General features: G+C 40.6%; 1 protein-coding gene across 1 annotated transcript; it reads left to right on the top strand.

Moving 5' to 3' along the window:
* Window positions 1–11,088: 11,088 nt before the first annotated feature.
* LOC106840577 (vascular non-inflammatory molecule 3) lies at window positions 11,089–21,080 on the top strand. The gene is made up of 7 exons (XM_014856143.3): window positions 11,089–11,420; window positions 11,534–11,664; window positions 15,369–15,561; window positions 16,896–17,187; window positions 17,963–18,336; window positions 19,320–19,493; window positions 20,150–21,080. Exons 1-7 carry the CDS (start codon window positions 11,208–11,210, stop codon window positions 20,306–20,308), a joined length of 1,536 nt encoding a protein of 511 aa, XP_014711629.2. The 5' UTR covers window positions 11,089–11,207; the 3' UTR covers window positions 20,309–21,080.
* Window positions 21,081–21,415: the final 335 nt, after the last annotated feature.

The following is a 21,415-nucleotide window of genomic DNA, read 5'->3' as shown; positions in this document are numbered from 1 at the left end:
TCTTGATTTAGGGAAATGCGCCTGAGGGCATAGCTCTTTGGTTTCTATAGAGTCTAATGTCAGAATCCGGTTTCTTTGATAATCATCTTTCTGGCTCACCTTAAAATCTCCTTATACTTCTTGAGTCCCTTCGTTCTGCAGGGAGTAAATGACGCTCTGGTTTCACCTGTTCGGCTTCCCCAGGCCTTGTTTTCTGACACACCCTATTATGACTTCCCCTGTATCACAAGTCGATACCCTCTGCCTCAGCATCCTCTCAGCTGACTCTCTATTCTTTGTTCCTCCATTCAATAGCACGCATTGATTTCACACTGTGTTCCAAGCTCTGGGTCCTAGGACACTGGTGTATGCATTCTCTTTGCTCTCTTGGCCACTCTGTGACGTTGCCTCTGTGGTATGACTTATTGCAGTAATTTCTGTGATCTACTTGCAGCCTACTCTGCAATTATCGAGGCCCCACTTTCTGCTTTGTACTCCTTCTTTGCATTCTGATCCATTCTCGTGGTGGCAGCTCATTCATTTACATAAGTGATTTCCAAGGCATTCTTTCTGTTCTGACCTGTTTCTTAAATTCGATTCACATTTCTAATTCCATTCTGACTGCCTCTCCTAGGTATTCCATAGATGATAGTGTTCTAAAAGGAATCTGAGGGCAGATGCGTGCTCAGGTAAATATGGTCATAATACACCCACACGCACACACACACACACACACACTCATCCACACACATAGAAACTTCTTGCAAAGGCATTGTTGAAAAGGCATCTGGGTGTAGAAACAGTGACAACTGTGAAGAGGATTTCTTGAGACATGAAGTATTTGGAGTGGAAAAGAAGATACTTCAACAATCTCTTAGAGAATTTCCAGGCCACTTGAAGACAAGTCAAAGGAAAAAAATAATAGAGGTGAATTGAGTGATTTCAATTTACATGTCTTCAAGAATCTTGTGACATCTTACTTATGTAAATATGGATTGGACACCCTTCTTATAACTGGCTTCGGCCAGTTATAAGAGCTAGGATCCCTTGCTCCCCTGCTCTGTTTATGTACTTTTCCTTTTTTATGTCAAAAGTTAATTTTTTTCATACTGTATTCTTCATCTATTCCTGTTGAACTCTTGAATTTGAGTCCATTAGCTGGCGATTAAGTACTTCTTATGCTAAGGTCATTTTACATTATAATTTTAATCTTTGATTAAAATATTTGTAAATATAGATAATTAATTTATAATTTATACTTATTTATAAGTATAGTATAATTATTTATATTTAATTAATATAAACAATTAGTAAATAGTGAAAACATTTTAGGCCATTGCCAATTATAAGTCTCTAATTCATATTGTTTGAAGATAAAGTCTCTGAGTCATTGATTTTTTTAAACTTTTACGATGAGCATAGAGAAAAGAGGCAAACAAGGAGGCAATACTCTTTTTTTATGATAAAGAAAAATTGTACTTTATATATCTTCTAGAATTAGAAGTGCAAATTTGCATACAGTTAGCCATGATGACTAATGACCCAAAAAGTCTTTATAAATTAAAAGCAGACATATGAAATATTTGAGTTCCAGAAGGCTGACATGGAGATTTTCGTAGATAATTTTATGAGGATACTCACATGACTACTGACTACAGGACAGGAATTTACTTCCCTGTTTTTGGTGTCCTACCTCACATAAACTGCATTGCAGGTGGCTTTGTTGTTTGGTCTCACCACCTGTTCTCCTACATTTGGCCTGCCCTTCTCTTTCCTTTTATCAGGAGGCCTACTGCAGCCACTTCTAGGTTACAGATAAGGTTCTATTTGTTGGACTGAATCCGAAGAGCAAGAACTAAACAAATATGAGACTTAATAAAAATATAGGAAATGATAGATTTTAAAGAAAAGAACGTGAGGCCTAAAATATTTTATATCTACAAGACTTTACATCCATTATAAACTCTTACAACCCTCATGGCATTGGTAAGTACTAGTGACCTCATTTTTCAGATGAGGACACTGAAGTCCAAGAGCTGGATAAGTCCCCCAATCTTGATACAACTAATAAGTAGAGAACTACTTGTTAACTACTTATTAACTTGTTATCTGCTTCTTGACAATTAACTTGTCATTTGGCCCCAATCCAACTGACTCAGTAACCTGGTACTTATCCAAGACATAGTCCTACCTGCAGACAAATGGAAAATAGCTACCTCTGGACTCCTGTGGAACATTGTACACTTCAAGTTATAAAAATCATCACATTTGATATATTTACCACTAAAGTGAGCTTCTCAAGGACAGAAATCATGCTCATTCATTTTCAATGTGTTTCTAATGCATAGCACAGTGCCTGGAGCAAGGTGCTGAATGAACTGAAAAGATTACTAAGAGCAGAGAGAGTGGTACCCAGAATGGGTTCCTGGTCTGCATTTGGGACATCATGCTTCTATAGTTTCTACTGAATGAAATGAAAATCTTTCATTGACCAGATCACACTTTCAATATGACCATATATGAGTTCAAGTTTAAGTATCTCAGCGATGTGTAGGACATTAGTGAATTAGCAAGAATACCGTCGTTGGGAGATGACATAAAAGCAATTGCTTATAATTTACTCCTGCTGGGAGACATCTAATAGAAATATACTCTTGACCTCATGAAAATGGAAGTAGGAATCACACAGCTGGAGGGCAGGTGTGTGCCTTACTGTCAAGCCCTAAGTCATGCTTCATGGCCAGGAACCTATCCATCAGTTAAATATCTCATTGATTTGAAAGGAATCCAAATGTATTGGAAAAGATAATAAAGTGATAGTATAAGATGTTAAGTAGAAGAATAAAAGGTCTAAGAAGGAATGAAAAAGCATAAGTGGAACAAATGTCAGGGAACTTGGTGACCTTCAGAAATGTAAGTTGTCTGCCTTCATTGCAATTTTAGGCCTTCATTCTCCCAGAAAGAGATCAAAATGGTCGAGGGAATCAGGATTAGGATTATATTCAGAAACTTTTGTAGCTTCCTGTAGTGAATGTCTATTGTTTCTCTGCCAGACCTCTGGTCTCCTCTCTATATTAATGGGAACTCATGCTGTTTTGGTTGGCGAGCATCCCTTTTAGCTCCAGGATATGGGGTTATACCCAGGCCTGGCCAATCACAGACTAGCCCCGCAGAGCTAGAGGTGTATGCAGGCCTGAGCACATGTTGAAGCCAACCAGGTGAGAATCAGCCCTAGGACTTTTGATAGAAACAATTGGAAAGGAAGCATCTTCTGTGATCAGAGGCACAAGGACCATGTAAGTCTGGAGCGCCCCAGGAGCCGTCTTCACTACAAATTGAAAAGGGCATTTCCAAGGAAGAGGACAAAGGAGAGCTGAGCGGGAGAACTCTGAAGACATCATTTAAGCCCCTGGATCCAGCCAAGTGAAACCAGAATTTCCAGTTACATGAGCCAAGGAGTGTCATTTCTGCTCAGTATTTTGAATTGGATTATCATTACTTGGACAAAGGCACTTCCTCATTTTTGTTACTCTTGTCTAATTCCCCATAGCGAGATGCACAAAACCTCTAAATGCAAAGGACCTGTGTGCTTTCTTCAGGGGGAACTTTGAAGGCATGGTGCTACTCTTCTGCCAGTCTTGGGTTTAATAAGTTCAAAATACAGGGTGGGTGGCAGTAGCTATGTAGAAGGCAATGCATGGCTTTTGTCCTGTGGAGGGAAAGAGAGGAGGGAAGACACACTGGAGTTAAAGAAGGCGGGCCTGGGACTTAGAAATGTCAAGGCCCTGTGGTATTTCCTTATGAAACATCTGTTTATTAAAAAACAAATGCATCTTCCAAGTTACTTTAAAATTTGTTAAGCAAATGTTTCTGACACAGAAATGTATAAAGGATTGCATGCCAAGTGCCTGGGTACCCACTGCCCGGTTTATGCAATAAAGTGGTTTGAATGCAGCCATATCTCTTGGGTTCCCCTTGGATCACATTCTCCTCCTTTCCCTGTTTTTTTCCCTTAGAGGAAGTCACTATCCTAAGACTCTTCTAGGTCATTCCCATGACTTCTTGGTAGTTTATTATATAGATACATATTCCTTCTTAGTACTATTTTGCATCTTTTTGAGCTGTGTGTATACGGTGTCAAATTATACATATCATTCTGCATATTTCTTTTTCTATGTAAGAAATTGTGAGCTTCATCCGTGTAAATAAGCATTACTCTATTTCATGCATTTTCACTGCTGTGTGGTGTAGTCGTATGAATATGCCAGTTATGCAGCTCTTGTCTCTCAGCTCCAAACCTACCCTTCTGCAGTCTTCTTTGTGATGCCAGGGCTGGAGCTGGGCAAACGCAGTTCTCTTTTGCCACCTGGCTCCCTGTTAGGTTCTGTCGACAGGAGGCGCTAGAGGGACACAAAAGGTTGGAAGAGAGACAGGACTTCTTTCTGTTGCTCGCCCATCAGTGTCATCCTGTCGACAGTGATTGTACCTGGTAGCAGTAGTTTGTGCCGGTTGGTTCTAGTTTTCAGTTTTTTTCCAAACTCTTGGAACCAGTGTCATTGACCTCTTACAAAAATACCGGCACCAGCCAGTGTCTCAGGGGATTCGAGTCCCAGCTCTGCAGGGGCCCTCCTCTGAGGGTCTGGCTCATCAGCACCAGCTGGGGAGCAGCCCCTCCTCAAAGGGTCCTCTGGAAATCTTCTTGCTCCTAACACCCTCCTCTTCCTTTTGTTCACGAGCACTAGGAGTGGGAGCTGCCTTCTGCAGTTGCTCTCTCTGTGTTACCCTGCTGTTCCTTTTGCCCTTCATTTGTCAGATACCTGTTTAACCTAGTCCCTATGTTAAAATTACTGGGGCGGATTCCGTTTCCCTTGTTGCATCTTGCTTGATCCAATGGATAAAAAAATATTCATTTGTCCGTTTTCCCATTGATGAATATAGTGAGCATGACCAAACCTGAAATGCTTGCACTGGAATCTTGGGTAAACTTGACAACGTAGTAACAAAGTGTGGGAGCATTCAGCGGTGGTGCGGTGGTTACCCAGGCATGTTGTCATGGCCTCTCGCCCAGCCATTAGTACAAAACCAGCAAGCCCAATGTCTGGCTTCCTCTGACCCGCCGTGTTCTTCACCCATTAGGGCTGCTGAAACCATGAACTTCAGGTATACCTGTGTGAGAACGCAATTGTTGTGGCCACTTATATCCTTGATCTTGAACTTATACTTTGTGGTGCTTATGTGATTCTCAATGACAAACTGAACCAAGAAGTAACATTAGCTGACTCTGAGTCGTCATTTCTGACAGTCTTTGTCCCTGGACCTGTTTTTGAGGTTTAGCCCAGTTCAATGGATGCTGAAGTTTTCTACTTCTTGGTTACTTATTTGTAGTAATTATTGTTCCTATTACTTCCTCTTGTAGACAAAGCTTCTCTGAACATTCTTGGACATGTTTCCTTATGCATTTTAAGAAGTCAAATGACTTTTTGGATGTCGGCCATAAGTCAGGAAGGTCCTGTACTGGATGGTGATGAGGAATTAAATGTTCTATTTCTTAAGGATCTCAGTCTAGAAGAGGAGAAAAAGCATCACCATCATCATCTTCACTCATTATCATAGTAGTCAAACACCGAGCGCTTAGAACCTGCCTCACACTGTGCGATGCATTTTCAAGCATCTCATTTAATATATATAAAAAAGTCACAGAATATGATAATATTTCAATCAACATAAAGACTAGGAATGGATCAGTTTTACCTTAGAAGGCCAGAAAGAGTCAGAGACCAGCTGGGCAAGTTAATCAGGGCATTCTAGTTAGAGTTAATCGTGCATGTGAAGACAAGGGAGAATACTGTGCTGCAAGCAAAGTCCAAACAATTGGGGCCAGGAGAAGTGAATGGAGGGAGGGTAAGGAGAGACGATGAAAAAATGAGGCAGGAGAGACAGGCAAGGGCCAGGTCACAGAAGGACAAGTGAAGTCTGGACGTCATCCTGAAGCTAGGAGAGACCCATGGAGGATCTCAGAGTCCAGCATCATGATGGAGAAAACAGTTTAAAAGAATAACCTTGATAGTGGTTTGGAAGATGGAGTAGAAGGGGGAATTCTAAAGGCACTGTGGCCATGGAGCAGGCAATTGTAATAGTCCCATCACGGTTGGGGTGGCAGGAGAGCCTGTGGGACATGCTTGAGGTGCAGCAAGGAGGCCAGCACAACTAGCGCCGAGTGAACATGGGGAAGTTGGTAGGCATTGATGTTAGAAGTAATAGGAGGCTGGACCACAGCAGATCTTGTAGGCCTTGCAAGAACATGGCTTTTTACTCTGAGTGCAGCAGGACGTCATTGAAGGTTTTTGAGCAGAGAAGTGATACAATTAGTTTTACATTTTAATAGGATTACTCTGACTGTTGTTGTGCAAAAGTAGAGGTAGTGGTGAAAAAACCAGGTAGGAGAGTATTGGAACAATCCAGGCCAGCGGTGTGAGTGGCTTGGACCACAGTTGCAGTAACAGAAGACCACCTGATTGAACAGGTGTAGACTGAGAGAGAAAGGCAGAAGTAAGGGTAACTCCAAGGGTTTTGACCTGAACAACTAGAAGATTAAAGAAGTCATTAACTGAGATCTGAAAGACTGCAGGAGTGTTGGGGAGAGAAGGTCAGAAAAGCGTTTATTTTGTTTATGTTGATTTGATATGCCTTTACATATCCAAGGGGAGATTTTGACCAGACTGTTATTGGGCACAGGAGTCTGGAGTTCAGGGGAGAGGTCTGAGCTAGAGATATAAATCCATGAGTCACTAATTTATAGATGGTATTTGCAGCCGTGAAATGGATGAGATCACCTAGGGAGTGAGTGCAGATAGGGATGGATCTCCAAGGGTTAGGATCCAGGGCACACCAATTTTAAGAGGTCAGGGATAATTAGAAGGAACCAGAAAAAAAAGAAGTCCACAAAAACCTCCGAAGTAAACAAATACAAAAGCCAAGAAAGAGGAAAGAGGAAAACCAAGAGATTGTGGGGGAAGAAATTGCATCAAGAATGAGGAAATGGTAGCTGAGTCAAGTGCTGCCAACATGCCAAGTAAGGTGGGACTGAGAATTGACCGATGGACTTAGTAACGTGGAGATCAATGTTAACCTCGAGAAGGTGATAAAATCATGGGGGCAAAATCCTAATGGCAGGAAAGGAATTAAGACAGAGGGTATACACAACCCTGTAAAGGAGTTTTGTTGTAAATGGAGCAGAGAAATGAGGCAGGAACTGGAAGGGGATTTCAGATCAAGAAAGTTTTTTGGTTCTTTTTGAGATAGGAGACATAATAAGATATTTGTATGCTGATGGTAATAACCCAATAGACAAAGAAAAATTGATGAGAAGGAAGAAAGAGAGAAGAATTTCTAGAGCAGTGTCTCTGGGATCCAGTATACAAGGCTAAAGGATGGACTTAGAGAGGGGCATGAGCAGTCATTTATGGTGAGAGGAGGGGAGACAGAATTGGTAGGTACAGATGGTGGCAAGCGGGTTGATACTTGTGGAAGTCTCTATTTAGTTAGAAAAACAGAACTGCAGTTCACGAGAGAAGTTTGAGCTAAAGATAGAGACAGTTGCCAGGTCATAGAGGGTAGTTGAAGGTATGAAGTAGAAAAGGGTCTGCTATGGGGAAGAGATGGTAGAATAAGAATTGAAAAGCAATGAATAACAATGTGGCTACTGACCTTAAGTGCATGAGAGGTTCAGAGAAGAGAAGAGCAACAAAGACTGGAGAGTGAGGGACTTGAGTCAAGGGGCAGGATTTAGTGAAGAATCATTCCAGGATCAGAAGAGCGATGAGATGTTAAAATACAGTAAGAAGAGTGGTCTTAGCTAAGAACAGGAAAGATAAAATGGGAGCAAGCAGGAGGAGGTTCTGACTGTCTGCCTTGATTTGATGTACACGTGGGAAGCATTTTAGTTCATGAGAGCAGTGGTTAAGGGGACTTATGTGGCTTGCAGTATTGATTGAGGAGTAGGCAGGGAGGAGTGGGATCAGAGAGGCTGATAGAGAGCCTGTAAGAGTAATTCTTGGTCACAGAGTCGGGACTCTGATAATGGGAAAGGAAAGAAGGTTTTACAGTGGATATTGGAAATAAAGACATGGGAAGGGTCAACAAACTCTTCGAGACTTTGTTCTAGGGTCCTTTCTCTCCTTTAAAATATATTCCTTACATATTTAAAAGCAGAATTATGTTTATTTTAACATAAAACTTTAGACTCTAAAGTTACTAATATCACAATAATTTCAAACTCTCATTCAAGATATATATGGATATCCTATCTAAATAATTTGCATCCATGATCCCTACTGAGGCGTAAGGACACGTAGGAGGCAAAGGCATTGCTACCCACATCTGGTAAGGAAATATTTGATCCAAATTTCTACTGATTTCAACATACTAAAAGGTTGGTATGTTTCCTGGAATCAGGGACCAAGAGAATGAAGGGGAATTCCCATGTGTTTCCTTTTGATTCTATTCACAAAATCAGGTGAACCAAGACAAGAGCTGGAATTTCAACTGAAAATATGGAAAGTTTCTTCCTTCTCCCTACAAAGAAATTCATCTGTTTCACACAGTATCCATCTTATCCTCAGATGTTTTTTCTGGAATGAATTCGCATCTGATGGATATCATTTCAGGGCATAAGGACACATAAGGGCCTGGGAGAAGCAAGGCATATTCAGATGGTGTAAAAAGATTATTGTAATCAAAGGGTTTTAAATTATAGAAACAAACCAAACAAAAAAAGGACACAAATCTCCAAAGCCTACCAGTTTCCCTACATCAGATAAAGATTAGAAAGAATCCAAGAAAGAGGCTGCCAGTATTAATGACTCTAGAATCAAAAAGAAACTTTTTACATGTCAAATGAACTCACATTCAAACAAGAGAGTTCATTTTCAAAGCTGGACCAGGAAATTGAGTTTAATAAATCAGAAAACGTTGATAGAGCTTAGCCTGATCCAAAATTCCACAAGAGCAGCAGAGAATCATAATGTGATCCCTGTTCTTACGGAATTTATAAGAATGATGTGTCTGAAAAATATAAGAATTTAGAGAGAATTTAGACCTTTCTTTGAAGTATTTAATAATCTGTAAGCGGGAAGCCGGGTTGGAGTTATTATTTTAAACTGTAGAAGATACACAAAACGAATTGCATCTCAGTTCAAGAAAGAGTGTTCTAAAGAATTCGCAACGTCCAAACATGGAACAGACTAGAGTTTCAGGTAGCAGACTCTTCAACATTCGCTCGTGTACTGGGCTCCCACAGCCGTCACGCATGTGCTGGAGTGAGGAGGTTCAGCAGAAAGCAAGACAATTCTTTATCCTCCGGGAGTCACACCCCTGGGATGCATCATCCCCAGATGATGTGGATGTTCTGAGAGGACACATCAAGGTTCCTTTTAATCTATTTAAGAAGACGAGACATATATATACAGAACTAAATATCAGTGCATATAAGATTTAAACTAAAGGTCAAGACAACAGAAGCAGTGGGAGACATTTACCAGGACAAGAAAAATGTGCCAGGAGTGTTTAGAAATATCACTTAGGGCTGGGGTAGATTTGAGAGAACTCTGCAAGGAGCTGGAACTGAGATGGAGAGCAAGGGCTCTTCAGGGAGAAGTGGGCATCCAGTCACGCAGGTAGAGCAGTGCATGGATCGTTCAGAGAACAGAGAATTATTCAGCATCACTGAATAAAGTGTTCATACAGGCAAGTTGTAGAAATAACTCCAGACTAACATGTCTGTAGGTTGTAGGAGAACTTGAACAATGTCAGCACTCCCTGAATTTCCGTTCATCCTGTCAATATGTCATTATCTGCACGACTTTTACATTAACCATGCACCATTTATTACTTACCTAATACTCTTTTAAGATTCATGGACACCTTTTATGTCGCCTCATCCTCAACTCTACTATCCGTGGGTTTGGTGAGAGAGTTATAAATTTTCTAGTAACATGCGAGTTAACCTGTAACTCTTAAAATAAAAAAGTATTTATCTATATATCTTGCAAAATCAATTTGCTGACTCCTATTGAGCATGGATCACATCTGGAAAACTAGTGTTTTAAATAACAGAGAACCACAGACTCCTTTGAAGTCCAGGTGAACGTAACAGGAGCTGTACTTCAAGGAAAGTTCATCTGGTGGCTGTGTGTAGAATGAACAACTTTGGCCATTGTGGGAGGTAGGGAGACAAATTAAAAAGCAGACATCTGGTTTAGCATAATACATTAGAATAGAAAGAGATGTTTAAAAGAAATTATATGATGAATTGGATGTGGGAGCATAGGGAGAGGAAAATGTCAGAGACACCAGTTAAATAAATAACAACTATATCTTAAAAATGTTTAGCTCTTTAGTGGCACAGGAAACAATCTCCTGAAAATTAGATTTTGGGTGACGTACTAGTACAAGAATTTAGGGAAGAGGGAATCACTTAAAAAATGAGCAGATTCTATGAAGATGAAGAAATTGTATGACCCTGAAGCCTCGCACTGTGATTGCCATCACTGATCATGTTATAATTGCTCTATGTTTTACAAAGTGTTCAGGTTAAGTTCCAGTATTTCAGACTATTAGGCAGTCTTTCCAAGAGAAACTGACAACTGTGGTTTCTGCTGATAACCTCTTACAATGCAAAAATTGAGGGCCATGGTCATGCAAAGTGACTCCCATCATCAGTATGTATCTATATGTTTTTTCTTGTCATTTTGTGAGCTTGGTTAAAACTGGGCTTGCCTGACGCTCTTTCCTATTTCTGTCATAGCTAGATGTATAAGTTCTCAACCAATTGTTGTTATGACGGCTGCCTTTTAAAGCAGTCCAATATTGGCCCTATTAATGGAAATATCGGAATACCAGGACAATATATTTTATTGAAAGAATAGAGCCCAATAACCAGTGTGTACTGGACTGGAGTGGATTCATCTGGTTGGCTCATTAATTCTACTTTTAGAGTTGGGTGGAGCTCTGAACAGTGTCAACAACAGCACAGCCCGCTTGAGTCAATCCAATTATGTGCTTCTGGCTGTCGGCTTTCTTGCACAACGTCCTTTCTCAATGCTGCATTGTGCAATGTATTCCTGAGGAAATATAAACAGCTGGTCGCAGGCAGCGCCTCAATGTAGAAGGTTTTCAAGTGACACAAAATTTAAAAATCTGAGTTTATCAAAGTGCGCTAAGTTTTAGTTATGATTACATCATATTTTCCAAAATGTGTGGCCGTTTTTGCCCTCTCTGTCCTGAGTGTCGGTGCGCTGGACACTTTTATTGCTGCAGTGTACGAGCATGCTGTTATATTACCAAACGGAACACAAACACCTGTTCCAAAAGAAGAGGCTTTGCTCCTGATGAACAAGAACATAGATGTTTTGGAGAAAGCAGTTAAACTGGCAGCCAGGCAGGTATAGCCCTTTGGGTAACAGCTGGGATATTGTAAAGGAGATTTGCAACTTGCTGAGAGTGTGAGTACTTGGGATTTATGAAAAACGTTTTTGCTCCCACTTATTTTGAGCAGGGTGCACATATCATTGTGACCCCAGAAGATGGAATTTATGGCTGGGTCTTCACAAGGGAGACAATTTACCCCTACCTAGAGGATATCCCACACCCTGAAGTGAACTGGATTCCATGTAGAGACCCCCAGAGGTAATGTCATTTCCCTTTGATTTTTGAACAAAAAATTGTGATATTGTACAATACCAATAGCAAATTCATTAATCTTGCCTAGTATTCTTGCTGACAAGTAGTCAATCTGAGGCTCTAATGCTTCATAACATGTACCATCTGGCATGCCTCCTGTTTGGTAAATGACTTGAGGTGTTGATGCTTGGTTGGTTATTTGTTGTAGTTTTCTTTAATGAATACTGTGTGTATACAGTTTTTATAATAAATACAGTTAATTGGATTTCAACAAAATGAGAAAGTTGTACTGTCTGGGACCTGTGTTCCCAAATGTAAGTAAGTTGGTTCGCCCATGGACACCTGCGTCCTTTGTAAGAATGGTAAAAAGATGAATGAGCCTACATTTCCACAGAGCTTTGATACCACTATCATTTGCAAGGTAATCAGTATGGTGAGTGGAAATTGCATAGAATTTGAAAAAGGAAGCGCAGTTTCTGAGACCACATTCTGTCACCTCCCGGCTGAGTGATGTGGGGCAGATAACCTGAACGCGTGACGTCTCTGTTTCTTGATCCATAAAACAGGGATTCTAAAATTTCCTCTCCTACTTCCCTTACAGCGTAGACGAGAGTGTCAAGTGAAGTGATACTCATAGAATCTGTGCGCTGTTGTCCTGTCTCCCCTCTTGGCCGTCACTGTTGCTTTTTTTAATAGAAGAAATGGAATGTAAATTTCTTTGGTTTTTGTCCTTTGAGAAGTTTTGGTAATTATTAATAGCTGTGGTGTAAGCATAACTTTTTTAAAGCAAATTTGTATAAAACATAAGAAAGATTGATGAAATAGATTATTTTAGGTGTATTTACTTTTTAAAAATAGTTTATATGTAATTCTTTTAGCAAAATCAATGCATTAAAAAGTAATTTAATCTGTTAATTTTAAATTTACACACATCTGTTCAGAACTATACCTATTGCACAGCAAGAGGAAGTTCTTTAATAATTCTGACTATTTGATATTAACTGGAAAGTCCAGTGTTGCAACAGAGGAGCTCTACTATGTGAGTGAAGTCTTGCCCTGAAATTCACGTTGGGAGAAATATTCTCTGAATGTCGCACAGTCTGTGTTTACAATAACCATGTAACTACGACTCAATGTCTACTTGATTATGGGGCTTTTCCCAGAGCAGGCAGGACTCATTATTTGCAGTCATTCAAGAGGCTTATGCTAAAATGATTAGGCTCACGTGTGAGGGGATGGACTATAATTAGTTTTTGGGTGGTGAACATGATGTAATCTACAGAGAATTCAAAATATATTATGATGTACATCTGAAAGTTATATAATGTTATAATCCAATGTTACTGCAATTAAAAAAATTAAATTAAAAATAAAAATAACTATAGTTATAAAAATAAATAATAAATTAAATTAAAAATTAACAAAATAAAATAAAATACATTCTATTTGGGCAGATAAAACTGACTTTCCTAGAGGAAAGCTGTCTGAAGTCTGATAATTCATCTCTGATGCATTATTTAATTAATTTATTTACTGAGGAAAATTAGCCCTAAACTAACATCTGCTGCCAATCCTCCTCTTTTTTCTGAGGGAGACTGGCCCTGAGCTAACATCGTGCCCATCTTCCTGTACATTATATATGGGATGCCTGCCACAGCACGGCTGGACGAACAGTGTGTAGGTCTGCACCTGGGACCTGAACTGGCGAACCCCAGGCCGATGAATCAAAATGTATGAACCTAACTGCTGCACTACCGGGCTGGCCCCCTATTTATCTTTGTGTGTGTGTGAGGAAGATTGGCCCTGAGCTAACATCTGTTGCCAATCTTCCTCTTTTTGCTTGGGGAAGATTGTCACTGAACTAACACCTGTGCCAATCTTCTTCTATTTTATGTGGGATGCTGCCACAGCATGGCTTGATGATTGGTGCTAGGTCTGTGCCCAGGATCCGAACCTGTGAACCCCGGGCACCTAAGTGGAGCTTGCAAACTTAACCACCATGCCACTGGGCTGGCTCCATCTGACACATTATTTTAAGTTGACTATTTAAGGTGACTGATGAAACTTTAACATTATTCAAATGGCAAGCTTTCAGCTCTGTGTTGTAAAAAGGAGAAATCCAGTATTTTCAGAAATCCTGAAGGAAATATTAAAGTACCATTAATATAACGGTAATGTTGTTAAAGAAAGCCACTCCTTCTTCCCTGGTAATATTTATCCCTAAAATGGATAAGAGAGGGCCATGTGGTCCACCTTGTGTATTTAGATATCGTCGTTTAGAATACTGGCACGTCTCATGCTCTCTTGGGCTTTCCTCATGAGGCACTAATAGGAAATATTGAAGTACCCTAATTATTTGGTCAAAAAAAAATAAAATCAAAATACATGATATTTTTATTAATGATCTTAATGAATATGAATGTTGACAATATTATCCCGGTTTTCCTGAGGCCAAAATAAAAGAAACAGTCTAAAACAATATTCATAAATCAGTCCTTTCTATTCAAAGATTAGCTCAACATCAACTGTAGAGTGGCTGAGAGATTATGGAGAGAACCCGAATGGCCTCTGAAAGCAATAAAACCATCAGTTTCCTGGGTTGTCTTCTTGTAGTCACAAAATCCATAAGGGCCACTATTTATTTGTTGAGCACTTACTTGGTCCCAGGCACTGTACTTGCTGCACTGTGCACATTATCTTATTCAATTTATGCAGAAGTATAACTATTCCCATTTTAAATATGAGGGAAACAAGGAGGTTTATGTTCTCATAATTGGTAATGAGTGTCGGTAGAATTCAAACACATCCATTGCCATTGAGCCGAGCTAACTGAATGGACTCTGAGTGCCTAGAGGCACCATTTTAGACTTGAAATTTCCAATGACTAGTCAATCTACTTCTCTGACAGCATGTTCTAGGTGCTAAAAATCTTTCTAGTATTTTCTGCTGACATCTGTCTCTCTATGACTTCCTTCAGTCTTTGTACTGCCTCTGTAGTACTACCTATGACTCATCTCCTTCAAATTAGAGCCTTTCGAGTACTTGAAGCCCAGCTATCATTCCACCTATTTCATCATCTCAATCCCTTTTTATTTCTAGAGTAAATATCTCCTATGTGGATGGATTTGGTATTACTTTGAAAAAAGCAGTTTCATAGCCTGTGTTTATCTCAGGGTTTCTTACGGGGGCCCTCTAAGGTACAAAGGAAGCCATTATGTTGCATTGACAGATGAGGAAACTGAGCCAGCATAGTGACGTGCTTTTTAAAAATATTTCTTGTGCACAATGCTGTGTTTGTTCTCTATAGCAGATGATCTACATGGGACCAACTATTTACTGCCTGCTAGTAAGACTGCGGCTTGAATTATAGAAAAGGTCCTCCCTGTTAGACGAGTCTGTTACATTTCAAGCCCTTCATTTGCTTTCCTGGGAACCCTTTACAAGAGAAAGTGTCACTTCTCTTCTTTCTCCTCTTCCTCCGGCATCTTTTCTGTGCTTACGTCTTGCACTGCAATCTGGAGTCTGGCTCATTAGAATAGGTTAGCTTTCACAAAGATGAAGATGATGTTTGTATGTGAGTTTTTAAGTCTTTTCTGTAGATTCTTAACCTAGAGGTGTTGTGTTACAGGTAATGGGCAAGTGAAATATCACTTTGGAAGTTCAGAAATTGCTAAGATAGAGTAAGTTTAAGGCAATATCTATTGAATTAGGTTTGGCCACACCCCAGTACAAGAGAAGCTCAGCTGCCTGGCCAAGGACAACTCTATCTACGTCGTGGCAAATATTGGGGACAAGAAGCCATGCAATGCCAGTGACCCTGAGTGTCCCCCTGACGGTCGTTACCAGTACAACACTGACGTGGTGTTTGATTCTGAGGGCAGGCTGGTGGCACGCTACCATAAGGTGAGAGCTACTTGTGCCTGAGCTCAACTTGATTTACTTCTTTCATTCCTTTGTGTTATGTATGTAGACTTGTCTGTTGAACGTTGGTGAGAGAACTGTTATGAACACATCTCTGAATTATTACATTTTAGTTGAAAAAGGGATTTAATTTACCTAGGTCTCATATAAATGTTCTGAGTTTGACTTAGTCATAAAATAGAAGATGGCAGAATATTAAAGATGTGATAACAACCTCGCAAAGATTTTAATATTCTCTGAGAAAGGAGAAATGCTCTGTTTTATCCATGATTTAATACCAGAGTTGGTTTTTGGCCCAATTTGTTAACATTTTGTACTAAGCTTTAGGTCATTCATTCCATTAGGACTTTGATTGCAGTGACAGAAAATCCCAGCTGAAACTGTCTTTAAAAATATGAAATTCCCTTGTACCTGAAAAATATAAATTAGAGAGAGAGTAGGTCTAGCTTCAGACCTATAGTCTGAAACTCAGTCTGTCCCTCAGAGGCTCAAAGGATGTCATCCACCGCTCTAGCTCTCTTGGCCCTTATTACAGATGTTTTTAGGATAATTGTCCTTTTAGACGCCATACGGCTGCTCGACACAAAGCTCACATTCTTATAGCAACAAAATCCAGAGCAAGAGTGCATTTCTCTTTCCTAGGAACCTTGAATAGCCTTGTCATTCCTTGACTCCAATAGGCCAGCAGCCTTTCTTGAGTCATCGCTGCAGGATGCAGGGTGGGCTAACGCAGGAGTCGGGGGCGGAGGAGCTCAGAGTCCCCACCGAGGAGGAGGGGTGTTGCCAGAGCACACATCTGCACACATCAGGCCAAAAACAAACCTGAGCAAAACATACGCTGTACACCTGAGCCCAGCTGAAGTGGGGTTCGGCTATTACGTTGTCTATGTTAATTTTAAATCTCCTTCAGTGCACTTACATAAACCCAGCAATATTATAAGAGACGCGACAAGTTTACTTGATTACGCGTGTTAGACTTCACCCGGGCAGGGCTCTTGTTATTTAAAGAACACAGTGGAAAACAATCTGAAATTTGTAAGATTCAAAATTTCAACTTGTGGTTTTAAGACAGAAATATTCACCTTTTAAGTATCATTTGTAGATATGATCTCATTGGTTGTGGGAAAATAAAGTTTTTGATCAATGTGATAGCAAGAAAACTCATAGACCTTGGTCTACTGGGTATGATTTACATAAGTTTATGTGTAACAGTTTTAAATATGACATCAACATGCATGGGACACAAGACTATGGGAACTGATCACCTCTATTTGGCAGTTTTCTTACTAATTTTCTCCTTTGCTTTTTGTTAACAGTACAATCTTTTTGCACCTGAAGTTCAATTTGATTTCCCCAAGGATTCAGAGTTCGTGACTTTTGACACTCCCTTCGGGAAGTTTGGCATTTTCACCTGCTTTGACATTTTTTCTCACGACCCAGCCGTGGTGGTGGTCAATGAGTTTCAAGTGGACAGCGTCCTCTACCCGACGGCCTGGTACAACACGCTGCCCCTCCTCTCCGCTGTTCCCTTCCATTCGGCGTGGGCCAGAGCCATGAGGGTCAACCTGCTTGCTGCCAACACCCACAACACCAGCATGCACATGACCGGTAACTCCCGCCGTCATGCTCCACGAGGCAGGGCTGCTTCCGAAGTCTTCTTTGGTTTTCAAGCCATGCTTCTCTTAAATGACTCTTTCATTAACTATAATGTCACAAAATTAATAATAGCGTGGGTTTCTACACCAACATTATTTAAGGAACGTTATCCCTTTGAGTAAGGAAGGAGGCAAACATTATTATCTCAATTCCACAGGAGGGGAAATTGCAGTTAGAAGGAAGTCAAGTCCCACAAAAAAACAAAGCCAGATCTAGAGAACTGTGCAGCCAACACCCATTAGTCCTACTGAAATACATCTTGCTGTTGAAGGAAAACATCACTTTAGACTTAACCAGGTTTTAGAGTTTATCCCTTAGTGTCTCTGTGTTCAGGGTGGGGCAGCTCCCCTCTTGACTGCTTCGTTATTCCTTGATCCAGATGAAGAATCTCAAAACAAGGAAACTGGATAGGTCAGTGGACAGCTAAAATTATTCTTCATGTTTGGAGAACTTTCTAGTTTGTTATTAAGTTGGCTAAAAAAAGGGTAGCTTAAGTAAAAATAATAAGCCATCCAAGTCAGATGATAATTTCAGTGAAAGCAGTCCCTTACAGAGGACGCAGAGTCAAGTTGGAACTCATGTCCGTGGAAGAGCTATCTCCCTACCTATCTTGAAAATGTTTATGCTTTCATAACTTTCTATTTAATTTCTCACAAAAATGATTTTGTTCACTTGTCTCCAGGCAAAATTTGAAACCAATATTTGTGTTTCTTGATGTCGCCTGCAGGGAGTGGAATCTACGCACCAGAAGCAGTCAAGGTGTACTACTATGACATGGAAACGGAGAGTGGCCAGCTGATGCTCTCAGAGTTGAAGTCCCGGCCTCGGCGTGAAACCACCTACCCTGCAGCTGTTGACTGGAGTGCTTATGCCAGAGGCATCAAGCCGTTCCCGTCTGAGCAACCGGATTTTCCAGGGATGATCTATTTTGATGAGTTCACCTTCACTGAGCTTCAGAAGAACACAGGAAATTACACAGTTTGCCAGAAAGACCTGTGTTGTCACTTAACTTACCAGATGTCTGAGAAGCGAACTGATGAGATGTACGCACTCGCGGCTTTTGACGGCCTGCACACAGTGGAAGGCCAATACTACTTGCAGGTAGAACGGCCTAAATACGTTAGAATGGCTTTTTTACTGGTTTTTCTTCTAGGTCATCATTGCATTTCTTTAAAAATTGGGCTGGATTCAGTTAATTGGAATAATGTTACATTTATCACTGAACTTTCTCCCCCAGAACACTTTATTTGTTCAGTCTTAGCAAGAACAGAACTAGATTTCTTGGCTGCAAGGTAGAAACACAAGGCAGATTGCTTAGTTTGCAGCAGACCCGGTTCAAGTTTAAAAAGCTGCAACTTCCATGCATTTTCTTTTCTTGTCAGGTTACTTGGGAGCAGGGATTTTCAAACTGTCTGCAACTAAGGCCCAGAGCAAGAAGTCCATTTTGCATCCTGACCCAGTACAGTCAAGATGTGTGAATGAGTTAAAAGAGATATTTATGGGCTGGCTCAGTCATGTAGTGGTTAAGCTTGCGTGATTGGCTTTGGGGGCCAAGGTTGTTGGGTTTGGATCCTGGGCGAGGACCTACACACTGCTCATCAAGCCATGTTGTGGCAACATCCCACATACAAAAAAATAAAGGAAGACTGCCAGAGATGTTAGCTTAGGGACAATCTTCCTCAAGCAAAAAAAGGAGGATTGGCAATGGATGTTAGCTCAGGGCCAATCTACCTCACCAAAAAAAAAAAAAAAAAAGAGAGAGAGAGACAGAGAGAGAGATTTAATTGGAACATTTTATGAAATAATTCCAATTAGAGTTAGAAATAGCTGTCAGTTATATGCAATGAACTCTAGTTTTTAAAATTCTAGTCTATTCCATTTTTGCCTTCTTGGGGAAAAAAAAAGAGCTAATCCTGACTCCTGAATTTATTTTAGGATCCACAAATAGGTTACGACCTGCAGTTTGAAAAACTCTGCTTAAGAAGCAACCTAACAAATATTCCTCTATTCCTTGAAATTGTGTTTTTCAGTTGAAAAAATATTTCCAAGATGTCTGACCACTTCTCCTTTCTTTTCCTCCCTAGATATGCACATTACTCAAGTGTCAAACCACGGAGCTGAGAACTTGCGGGGAGCCTGCGGGGTCAGCGTTTACCAGGTTTGAAGAATTTTCCCTCAGCGGCACTTTCGGAACGAGTTACGTTTTCCCACAGCTCATTCTAAGTGGGAGTCAGCTTGCCCCGGAGAGACATTACGAGGTAGGAGGTTTCCAGGATGTTAAATTTCCTCGAACAGAAGGGGTAGACTGCATAATGGAAATCTTTGAACCCATGCGATAGCATTGCAATATTGTGGTTTGCGTTATACAAGCAACACTTTAAAGACACGTGGAAGCTATGATGTGGAAGACAAGCTATGATGCGGTTCTAGACTATCTTCAGGCTGTGATGGAGAATCTGGGGTTCCTTTTTCTGCGTAAATGTACTTTTGAGATCCAAGGCAACAATGAGGTTGCGGAGAAATTAAAGTAAAATACTGATGGTGGCCTGCGAGTAATGTTCTCTGTCTCTGCATGGTGTAGAAGGGCCAGGTTAAAGACATTAAATAACGCATCACAACCTAGTTCATTCATGCATTATTTTGAGAAGTTGTAATATGATAGTAATAATTAATACTTTGTACAGTGTCTCAGTTAAAGGAGTTAAAGGAGCTCTTGTTTATGTTATCTTACTTATCTCCTTGTGCAACAGGTTTATTTCCTGCACTTTCACCCAAAGTCCTTCTGCTTTAGTCCTTTGGATCTGAAATGTGGGTCTTCTGTTTCATGCTGCTTTAGAATGCTGTTGTCTGGGGAGGTCTCTGGGCTGGAGACCAGGCTCTGCATTGGAGTTAATTTTTTGCTTTCTTTGGTCAGGTTTCACAAGACGGACGTCTGAGGAGCCGAGGCGGAGCCCCTTTGCCTGTCTTAGTGATGGCCCTGTATGGAAGAGTGTTTGAGAAGGACCCTCCGCGCTTAGGGCAGGGACCTGGGAAATTACAACGACCCCCTTCACTCGCACCTTTTCAGGATTAGCCTGGCAAAGAGAGGGAGAAAAGAAAGAGAGCCCTTAGTTTCTATTTAGAAGAGATGTCATAGATTTGCTGAAACAACAAACTTAAGAAGATTTTAAAAATGATAGATGTGTGTACCAATTTTACATTTTACCTGTTCGATACAGCACAACATTTATGGGAGCTGCATTTACCTTCCATGTGGGTGCATTTAAGTACGTGTGAGTATGTATAGGGATAGTGCACCATATATTTCAATGGGAGGGGGCCTGGAAAAATCCTTTTGTGGTAACTGCTCTAATGTATGTAAATGTTGTTTCTATCATTTGTAAACACACAGGGCAGGTGTTGAATTTACAGAGGGTATTTGATCTAATCACTTAAGATACAGGAAGTGAAAAAACAAAGGGCATCTATTTTTTTTGTGTGAGGAAGATTGCCACTGAGCTAACATCTGTTGCCAATATTCCTCTTTGTGCTTGAGGAAGATTGTCACTGAGCCAGTATTTGTGCCAATCTTCCTCTGTTTTATGTGATATGCTGCCACAGTGTGGCTTCATGAGCAGTGCTAGGTCCATGCCCAGGATCCAAACCTGCAAACCTGAGGCCACCGAAGCAGAACATGAGAACCTCACTGCACTACTGGGCTGGCTTAAAGGAATTATGAATAGCTTTTAAATAATTAAAAATTGTTCCCTTATCTCTTTATTCTACCCTTATGGTCTATTCATATGGAAATTAGATACTTTGAATGGAAATAAAAAAGAAATAAATGATCTCCTTCAGACCACACGCTGTTTCTTCTGAAATTATTCTATCCTGGAATCTGCCCAATCCTGGGGAAGCCCCCTCGATACTCAGGGGTTTGTTGCAGCCCGTGCTGGACTAAGAGCTTCCTTAGATAGGGCCACCTGCCACTTTTCTCCCAGTTACCCATGCACTAGCACCCTGGCTAGGTCAGTAATTAACTGTGGGAAGAGACACACATGAATGCAGGACGTGTGGGAGTGGTTAAGGATCACTCTGAGTTTGGGGACACCTTTTTCCCCACAAAATGTACGACAATTGCTTTCCTAGACTTTTCCCAGGTGTTTATTTCCACTCCATTTAATTCAATCCAGTTCCAGGA

This window comes from Equus asinus, chromosome 24 (genome assembly GCF_041296235.1).
Source record: "Equus asinus isolate D_3611 breed Donkey chromosome 24, EquAss-T2T_v2, whole genome shotgun sequence".
Lineage (NCBI taxonomy): Eukaryota > Metazoa > Chordata > Mammalia > Perissodactyla > Equidae > Equus > Equus asinus.
Note: the sequence above shows the minus strand (reverse complement) of the source record. Positions and strands in the feature narration are given on the sequence as shown.